This window comes from Orycteropus afer, unplaced genomic scaffold (genome assembly GCF_000298275.1).
Source record: "Orycteropus afer afer isolate SDZICR_OR568_19922 unplaced genomic scaffold, OryAfe1.0 scaffold00155, whole genome shotgun sequence".
NCBI lineage: Eukaryota > Metazoa > Chordata > Mammalia > Tubulidentata > Orycteropodidae > Orycteropus > Orycteropus afer.
Genome location: NW_006921742.1, coordinates 2,759,276 through 2,769,762, shown reverse-complemented (window position 1 = coordinate 2,769,762; position 10,487 = coordinate 2,759,276). Strand labels below are relative to the sequence as shown.

Sequence of the window (10,487 nt, the reverse complement as noted above, 5' to 3'; positions counted from 1 at the left end):
TAATTCAAGTAATGTAGTACCTAAGGCACTTGACTGCTAACCAGAAGGCTGGCGGTTCAAACCCACCAGGCACTCCTTGGAAGGAAGATGGGGCAATCTATTTCCATAGTGATACTGCCTCAGAAACCCAAGGAGGGGTCACTGTGAGTTGGGTCTGACTCGATGGCACATAACAACAACAACAACAATATAACCTTTAATAATAAAGGAACAATTAAAACATTTTTCTTAATTTTATTTTTCCTTTTTTAAATTGTAATTTGGATGAAGGTTTGCAGACCAAATTGGCTTCCACTGGACAATTCACACACATTTTGTGTGAGATGCACTGTGATCCCCAGAATGTAACAACACTCTTCCCACTTCCTCCCTGTGTTTATGTTTCTCTTTGTCCTTCTTTTCTGCTCCTTCCTGTCTCTGAGCTTTATCCCTAAGCAATAGTACCCTTTTGATCTCCTGTGGTTGGTTGATCTAATGAGTGTTTACCTTATAGGCCCGTCTATCATTTGGCTAAAAATTGAGCCATGGGGGTGTGTTTATTTCCAGGTTTGAAGGATCTAAGGGCCATAGTCTTGGGGAATCCACCAGCCTTAGACCAGTAACCCTGGTCTTCATAATAAAAGCATTTTAAAGATAAAATACAACTAAAAGAATTTATCCCCAGCAGACCTGTATGATAAGAAAAAGGAAGTTCTTAAGGCTGAACAGAAATTACATCAGATAAAAACTCAGAGCTCTAGAGAAAATGAAAAGCATCAGGTAGTACATATCTGGTTAAATAAAAAAGACAATTTTTGCTTCTTAACTTTTAAGGAAATATGTATGACCATTTAAAGCAAAACTTGTAACATTGTCTTATGGGTTTTATAAATGTATGTAAATGTTACATAAATAACAATTATAGCTTACAGGTGGGAGGAGTAAATAGACTTTAGTTGCAAGGTTTCTATATATGTGAACTGATACACTATTTACTCCAAATAGATTATGAAAACTAAAAAAAAAAATACATAGTAATCACAGAGAAAATAATATTAACTATGAGTTGAATTAATAAGGTAAAGATGTATAATTAAAGAACTAAAAGATAGATTAAAATGGAGTTGGGAAAATGCTCAAATAATACAAAGGAAGCCAGGAAAAGAGCAGCAGAAAGCATAGGTGGCAGTAAACAAGTAATAAAATGGTAGATGTATAGCCAACTTCATCAGTAATTCTATTAAATATTAATGGACTGATCCTCCAATTCCTTCCTCAGAAGGAAGGTTGGGCAATCCTACTTCCGTAGTGATACTGCCTCGGAAACACAAGGAGGGGTTGCTATGAGTCAGGCTTGACTCGACGGCACATAACAACAACAACAACAATCCTCCAATTAAAAGGCAAATATTGTAAAAATGAACAAAAGAGCAAGACCCAATTTAGGCTGTCTTCAAGAGATGTACTGTAGTATAAAAAAGACCATGCTTAGTTGTCTGATAGAGACTGGTGAAACCCCCATGACTGTGATCCCTAGTCGCCCTTAGGGTCTGTAATTGAACTCAGCCCAGTGGCTTAAACTTCAGCCAAAAAATAGGCCTATAAAGTGGACAATTCCACCAGTGAGATGCATTCCTTAGAATGATCAACCATAGAATTCGAAAGGGCAGCATGTGTGCAGGAAGAACACTCAGAGGCAGAAATGAATAGCAAAGAAGGATACGGGGAACAAGATAAGCACAAGGAGGAAGTGAGAAGAGAGCTATCACGTTGTGGGGAGTACAAACAATGCTATGAAACAACATGTGTATGCACTGCTGAATGGAAAACAAATTTGCCCTGTAAACTTTCACCCAGATCACAATAAAAAGCTAAAAAAAAAAAAAAAAAAAAAGAGAAATGCCTTTTAATTATAATCACCTCGGTTGAAAGTAAGCAGATGGAGGCAATGCAAACAACAGGCATAGAAGATGGAGTGGCTAAACTAATACCCAACAGCGTAGATGTCCAGACAGGGTATTATTAAAGGGTCTTTCATAATGATAAAACAGTTCATTCATCAGGGAGATGTGGATCACAAATGTATATACACCTTGTATCAACACTTCAAAATACATGAAATGGACACTGACATAATATAGAGGAGAAATACAATGTTACACTGTCAACTGGCATATTTTTAGCATCCAGTACTCAGCAATTGATAGAATGACTGAAAAGAAAAATCAGTGAAGACTTAAATGAGCTAGACCTATTTTTTTTTTTTTTTTAGGGAGCTCTGGTAGCATAGTGGCTAAGGCACTTGACTGCTAACCAGAAGGCTGGTGGTTCAAATCCACCAGCCACTCCTTGGAAGGAAGATGGGGCAATCTACTTCCATAGTGATACTGCCTCAGAAACCCAAGGAGAGGTCGCTATGAGTCAGATCTGACTCGACGGCGCATAACAACAATTGTTTTTTATGGGATGCTACATTCAACATCTATAGAAGAGACATTCTTTCCAAGTATACATAGTGATCATCAATACACCATATGATGGGGCATAAATAGTCTCAAATATACCAAAGGATTGAAGTCATAGAGAGAGTGTGCTCTTTGTTGTTGTTGTTAGGTGCCATCAAGTCAGTTCCAACTCATAGTGACCCTATGTACATAGAATGAAACACTGCCAGATCCTGCACTATCCTCACGATCACTGCTGTGTCTGAGCCCATTGTTGCAGCCACTAGTTAGGTTAATGCATCTCATTGAAGGTCTTCCTCTTTTTTGCTGACACTCTACCAAGCATGATGTCCTTGTCTAGGGACTGGTCCCTTCTGATAACATACACAAAATATGTGGGATGACATCTCATCATCCTTGTTTCTAATTAGCATTCTGGCTGTACATCTTCCTAGACAGATTTGTTCATTCTTCTGGCAGTCCATGGTATATTCACTATTCTTTGCCAACATCATAATTCAAAGCATCAGTTTTTCGTTGGTCTTCCTTAGTCATTGCCTGGCTTTCACATGCATAAGAGGTGATTGAAAACACCATGGCTTTGGTCAGGTGCACCTTAGTCCTCAAAGTGATATCTATCCTTTTTAACATTTTAAAGAGGTCTTTTGCAGCAGATTTGCCCAATTCAATACATCTTTTGATTTCTTTATTGCTGCTTTGATGTGCTTTGATTGTGGATCCCAGTAGGATGAAATTGTTGACAAGTTCAATCTTCATTTATCATGATATTGCTTACTGATTCAATTGTGAGGACTTTGCATTTTTTTTTTTTAATTATTTTTGTGATTTGGATGAATGTTTAAAGAGCATTTCCATACAGCAGGTCATACACATTTTGTTTCATGACATTGACTGCAATTTCCCACAATGTGACAACTCTCTTCCTTCTTCCTCCCTGTAGTTACCTCTTCCCTGTGTCCTTCCCTCCCATGCACTCCCACCCCCCAGCTGTCTCTTTGTGCAAACACTGCCCTCCTATTTTCCCATAATTGATTGCTCCAAGGAGTGTATCTAGCTGATGTAAATGTTCACCTCACATGCCTGTCTGTTGTTTGGCTGGAAGCCACAGGAGTGAGTTCAGTTTCAGATGTGAAGGGTAACTAGGGGTCACAGTCTGTGTCAGTGGTCTCGTTAGCCTCTATCAGACCAGCAAATCTGGTCTCTCTCTCTCTTTTTTTAAATGATTTTGAGTTTTGTTCTACATTCTTCTCCTACTCTATTCAGGTTCTCCTGCGCCAATCCCTCCTCTGAGTGGTTGACAGTGGTAGCCGGACACCATCTAGTTCTGGTCTCATGGTCATATAGGCTGAGTATTGCATTTTCTCCAAGTCCCTTGGACTAATTGTTTCCATGCATCTTTGGTTTTCTTCATTATTCTTTGCTCTGGATGAGGAGAGACCCATCCTTGCATCTAGATGGCCACTTGCAAGCTTTTAAGACGACAGTTGCTACTCACCAAAGAAGAATGTAGAGCAGTGTTTTTGTTATGGCATGTTATGCCAATTGAGCTTGATGTCCCTGCGACCATAGTCCTGAGCCCACAGGTCCAACTTCTTGCTCCCTCAGGTTAGCTGGCTGTGTCCAAGAAGCCACCACAAACTTGCCCCTTGTCAGCTGTACTATACACATTCTTACAGCATATACAAATACGCATGTAGAAACATTGTCTGCTAACCCTGCGTGGTCCTGGGCACACTCCCTCCGGCCTAGACATACCTGAGAGGACTTTGCATTCTTTATGTGAGGAGTAATCCCTACTGAAGTCTGTATCAAATCTTTGATCTTCATCAGTAAGAGCTTCAAGACCTTTTTGTTTTCAGCCAGCAAGGTTGTGTCACCTGCACATTGCAGGTTGTTAATGAGTCTTCCTCCAATCCTGATGCTGTGTTCTTCATATAGTCCAGCTTCTTGAATTAGTTGCTCAGTATACAGATTGAATAAGTGTGGTGAAAGATACAACCCTGGTGCACACTTTTCTTGATTTTAAGCCATCAGTATCCTCTTATTCTGTTAGAACAACTGCCTCTTGGTCTATGTAGAGGTTCTGCATGAGCACAATTAAGTGTCCTGGAATTCCCTTACTTTGCAATGTTATCCATAATTTGTCATGATCTATACAGTTGAATGACTTTGCAAAGTCAATAAAACACAGGTAAACATCTCTTTATAGGGTCACTATGAGTAAAAATTGACTTGATGAGAGTGAGTTTTATATTTTTGGAGTTTTTAACATCATTCGGTATTCTCTGCTTTCAGCCAGGATCTATCTAACATAATCAATATGGATATCCTCCATATCCCTCACATCACATCCTCTTCTGAGTCTGGCTTGAACTTCTGGCAGTTCCCTGTCAACATACTGCTGCAACTGCTTTTGAATTATCTTCAGCAAGATTTTAATTGTGTGTAGTAGTAATAATATTGTTTGATAATTTACGCATTCTGTTGAATCACCTTTCTCTGGAATGAGCACAAATATGGATTTCTTCCAGTTGGTTGGCCAAGTAGCTTCTTCCAAATTACCCAGCATAGACGAGTGTGTACTTCTAACATTGCATCTGTTTGTTGAAACATCTCAAGTGATAGTCCATCAATTCCTGGAGCCATTTTTTGTTTTGTTTTGTTTTTTTGGCCAATTTTTTCAGTGCAGCTTGGACTTGTTCCTTCAATAGCCATTGGTTCTTGATCATATGCTACCCTGTAAAATGGTTGAACATTGACCAATTCACTCAGTGCCTTCCATCTTCCTTTGATGGTTCCTGCATTGTTCAATATTTTGTCCATAGAATCCTTCAATGTTAGAACTCAACGCTTGAACTTTTCTTTAGTTCTTTCCGCTTGAGACATGACAAGTATGTTCTTCCCTTTTGTTTTTCTCACTGCTGATCTTTGCAAATTTCATTATAATACTATATTTGTCTTCTTCAGCTGCCTTTCAGCTGTTTTACTTCATCATTTCTTCCATTTGTTTTAGCTACTCTGTGTATAAGGGGGAAGTTTCTGACATCCATTTTGGTCTTTTCTTTCTTCCCTGTCTTTTTGATGACATTTTGCTTTCTTTAAATGTATGATATCCTTGATGTCATCCCACAAATCATCTGGTCTTCAATCAGTGCTCAATATGTCTAATCTATTCTTCAGATGGTCTCTAAATTCAGATGGGATATATTCAAGGTTTTACTTTGGCTCTCATGGACTTGTTTTAATTTTCTTCAGCTTGAACTTGAATTTTCAGATAAGCAATTGATGGGCTGTTCCACAATCAGCCCCTGGCTTTGTCCTGACTGATGATATTAAGCTTCTCCATATGCCTCTTTCCATAGATGTAGTTGATGTGATTACTGTGTATTCCATCTGGTGAGGTCCCCATGTATAGTTGCCATGTACAGTGTTGAGAAAAGGTATTTGCAATGAATAAGTCTTGCAAAATTCTATCATGTGATCTCCAGCATCATTTTTATTACCAAGGCCATATTTTCCAACTACTGATCTTTTTTCTTTGCTTCCAACTTTTGCATGCCAATCACCAGTAATTATCAGTGTATCTTGATTGCTTGTTTGGTCAATTTCAGACTGCAGAAGTTGGTAAAAATCTTCAATTTCTTCATCTTTGGCATTAGTGGTTGGTGTATAAGGATGAATAATGGTTATATTAAATGGTCTTCCTTATAGGGGTATGGATATTATCCTATCACTGATGGGGTAGTACTTAAAGAGAAATCTTGAAATGTTCTTCTTGGTGATGAATGCAGTGCTGTTCCTCTTCATTTTTTCACTCCTGGCATAGTAGACTATATGATGATCTGATGCAAAATGGCCTGTATCGGTCCAGTGGTGACCCTGCTGGTATTTGAAATACTGGTGGCATAGCTTCTAGCATCACAGCAACACAGAAGCTACCACATCATGACAAGCTTACAGATGAGTGGTATCTTCTTTGACCACATGGAATTAAATTAGACATCAATAACCACGAGATATCTAGATTGTTGTTATGTGTCATTAAGTTTATTCCTACTCATAGTAACCTTATAGAACAGTATAGAACTGCCCCCATAGGATTTCCTAGGCCAAAATCTTTGAGTTCAAACTGCCAACTTTTCAGTTAGTAGCTGTGTGTTTAACCATTGTACCACCAGGGCTCTGATATTTAGGTAAATCCTAAATTTTTTGAGATTAAACAATCCTCCTAAATAATCTATAGGTCAAGGAAGAAATCAGAAGGGGAATTAGAAAATATTTTTGAATCCTGATTTCGATGTTTAAAATATGTGCGATCTTGTGCAACTATGAAGATTGGTGAGCCACAGTTTCTTCATCAATAATATGGTGATATTATATCATTACTATATAAGGTTGTCATAAAGATTAGAGCAAAATAATACGTGTAAAGCACTTAGCACAACTCCTGGCACAATAATTATACTCAATTAAATTCATTAATGAACTTAATTACTTTAATTCTGTTGCCAATAACTTGAGCCATTGCTGAGGGCATGTGGGTACCAATAGTGTCTTCCTTCACTTCCACCCTTCTGCCTTTGAAAGCTGCCCAAAGAGAACAAGTGATATCAATCCACTCTTTAAATCTTTTTGTTGATTAATTCAATTTTGCCACTATATCTCATTTAATTTTCATCTCCTTCATTGGGAGCTTTGGTAGCATAGTGCTGAAGGCACTTGACTGCTAACCAGAAGACTGGTGGTGCAAACTCACCAGCCACTCCTCGGAAGGAAGGTTGGGCAATCTACTTCTGTAGTGATACTGCCTCGGAAACCCAAGAAGGGGTCGCTATGATGGATTTGGCAGGGAGTTTGGTTTTGGTTTGGTTTTTGGATTGCACATAAAATTTCCTTTCAAGGTCAGAAGTTTCGACTTGACAGCACAACAACAACTACAATATCTATCACTTAAATACGTATCTTGAGTTAAAGATTATGCACCCTTCAGAACCCTTTGTTTGGGTTTCCATCTTCCTTAGTGTGATCATTGAAGAGATGCAAGAAGCCTGTCTCCTAAAACTTGTCATTAGAGCATTAGGATCCATCACATTGGCCTCCCAGTTCCAAGATATCAAAAACTGATTGGAAAATGAAGAGCCATCATCCTCTTCTGTTTTTCTTCCTAACCCATTGTGCAAATACAGCAATGATTTAATCTGTTTCTTAATAATGCACCTCCTTTTAAAAGCATGTAATAATAACCACGTCACAGGAATACTGATGCATGATTCATTATTGTTTGTCAGAAGCTCCAGGATCTTCAGCTGGAAGAGAAACTGGACACTGATAACAGTATTATGTTGGAGAACTCTGCATCTTGCTTCACTGAATGGAGCTAGTGTCTATATGTAATCAAGTTAACTACACTGCTAGAGGCGTACGCTATAATTAATGAAACCCATGCAGACTGAATGAAGTGATCAGTCTATATTTTAAGATTTAATAATTAAGTCTTCAGAGCTTCAGTGGTTTTTTGTTTTTTAAGTAGTTTCCTTTTTCAGATGAGTATTGACATCTTGGCTGTCAATCTTGCTTTGTTATGTCAATTAGCTTTGTGTCAAGTCATCCCATGTCAAGCAGACTTCCTTATAGACTCAAAAAGTGCTCAGTTTGTACACATTTTTATTTTAAAAAACTGAACTAAGGCCTATCTTAACAAAAATAAACATGATGTAAAGATAAGGGGAATGGAATACATTTTATTGAGGGCCTGCTCTGTATCCGGGCCTGTGTGGGCACTCATGTGACCTCCTTTAATTTTTCCTCAACCATGCAGGAAAAATCCTCATTTTATGGTTGAGGAAATGGGCTCAGGAAGGTTAAGTAATTAATTGAAGGTCACAAGTAAGCAAGTGGCAGGACTAGTATTTGAACGCAAGCCTTTCTGGTGCTCAAACTTACACTCTTTCCAGGAGTGGCAGAGGCCGCATGTAAGAGGGTGTATTATTTGCGACGTGACACCTACCTTCAGAGTCTTGTTGTGTCTCTGCAGCTCCCGGCACAGACTCTCCAGTTTGCTGCGGGCGAGGATGGCTCTGCTGTGTTCACTCTGTAACTGGTCCTTTTCCTTTTGGACTTGGACCTGTTTCTTCTGTAGGAGTCTTAACTTCTTTTGCTCAGTGCGATGTTCCTCCAGCTAGACATGGGGGTGTGCACATGTAAGAAAGTGGCAGAGATCTCGTTTGAGTTGATGGAAAGGAGCAGACAAGGAAGGACCTAAAGAGGACTTTACATTGTCTGGAAACATTATTTGCTATTATCATTGTTCCCTGAAAGGAAATGAACTTCCAAAAAGTCACCTTTGTGGCACTTACAGTTTTTAGAACATAACCTATAGGTATTTCTTCTATTGTTATAATTATGATGATCATCATTATTGTCTTTTTATACTTTGATCTTCCTTTTGGTGGTCTGGAGATAGTTTTATTTTTCTTCATGCTATCTAATGATGCCAGTTGATATAAAAAGGCATTTCTCGGAATCTATAAATGCCAGGATTCATGAGAATGCCTTGACAGTGAGGAAATAGTCAAGAGTTTGACTGCTTGGGTTATGTTAGTTCCCATAATTCTTTCTCAAAATAAACTTCTGGCAACTCATTTTAAAGACCAGAAAAAAGAGGCTTCTTGGTAAGTACATGATGAAGTCCTCTTCCTTGTAATTTTGGGCTGTGGGATGGATTGAGTCAAAAGAGGAAGAAGAGAAAGTACACCTTGACTAACTAAGCATGGATGGTTTTTCACCATCCAACCCAATGGTGTGAGTGGTAAATATCTGCAACATGCCCTGCTCTGCACCCAACCCCACTCCTCCATGCTTATGGAAAACCAACTAGTACACTTGTTTCTGCCCAGCCCAGGTGCAGGCCTCAGAATTCCTCTCACACTTGTCCAGCAGCCACAACTAAGCCATGTAAGATGAAACCTAGCTACCACGTACTTTCCACCTCAGGATGCTAAAGTTCTGGGATAGGGTTGCTTGCTAAAGTACTAGACACCTAGCTATATTTGAATTTCAGATTCATAACGAATATTTTTCTTTGGAAAGTCCCTGGGTAGTGCAAATGTTTTGCACTGTGTTACCAATCCAGTTGGTGGTTCAAATCTACCCAGTGGCTCCTTGAAAGAAAAGCCTGGCAATATGCTTCTTTAAAGATTACAGCCAAGAAAATGGTATGAAATAGTTCTACTCTGTAACACATGGGTTGCCCTGAGTTAGAACTGACCTGATGTCAGTGGGTTCTGTTTTTTTTTTAAAAAATTCTTTAGTAAGTATATTCAACACATCGCACTGAATATACTATTCTAAAAAAAAATGTTTATCTATAATGCAAACATAACTTGGTGTACTGTATTTTCATTTACGAAGTTTGGCAAACTTACTATGGGGTTCTAGTCATGGTGGGGGAAGTATAGGGATCAACTGCCAGGAGCCAGCAGAGACTAACGGATCCTATGAGTATCCATTTTAGACTGAAATTCAATGTGATTTGCAGCCCTTTGTTCAGAGCCATTTCCTCTGCTGGACTCAGTTCTCTTAGAATCTGAATGGTGCATAAGCCAGGTAAGCACTGGTCCAATAATGACCAAAAGGAAGGGCCCTGGGGAGCCCCTGGTTGCTTCTGGACCCCAGGTGTTCCTGGTGTCTCCCAGAGCCTTAGGAAAATGGATACACATGCCATCTGAGCCCTGATGTGTGTCTCAGTTTCTGCATCTTGAAAACACATTTGTTCCTGTTGAATTAGATAAATAAGAATGTCACACTTCCTTCAGTTCATATCTTGTCCTACTCCTTTCTTCCTTCCCTCCTCCCACACTGAGATGACCATTATAAACCCTTGGCAGATCAAACCAGGGATATTGACACATGATACAGTATCTTCATTGTTGTTGTTGTTGTTATGTGCCGTCGAGTCAAACCTGACTCATAGCGACCCCTCCTTGGGTTTCCGAGGCAGTATCACTACGGAAGTAGGATTGCCCAACCTTCCTTCCGAGGAGT

At 39.2% G+C, this 10,487-nt stretch overlaps 1 protein-coding gene across 1 annotated transcript in view; it reads right to left on the bottom strand.

Moving 5' to 3' along the window:
* Positions 1–10,487, bottom strand: part of TXLNB (taxilin beta) — a 66,627-nt gene that overhangs the window by 36,411 nt on the left and 19,729 nt on the right. Inside the window, exon 3 of the mRNA XM_007946291.2 lies at positions 8,452–8,622. Coding sequence (XP_007944482.1) covers positions 8,452–8,622 — 171 coding nt within the window. The remainder of the gene's footprint in view (positions 1–8,451; positions 8,623–10,487) is intronic.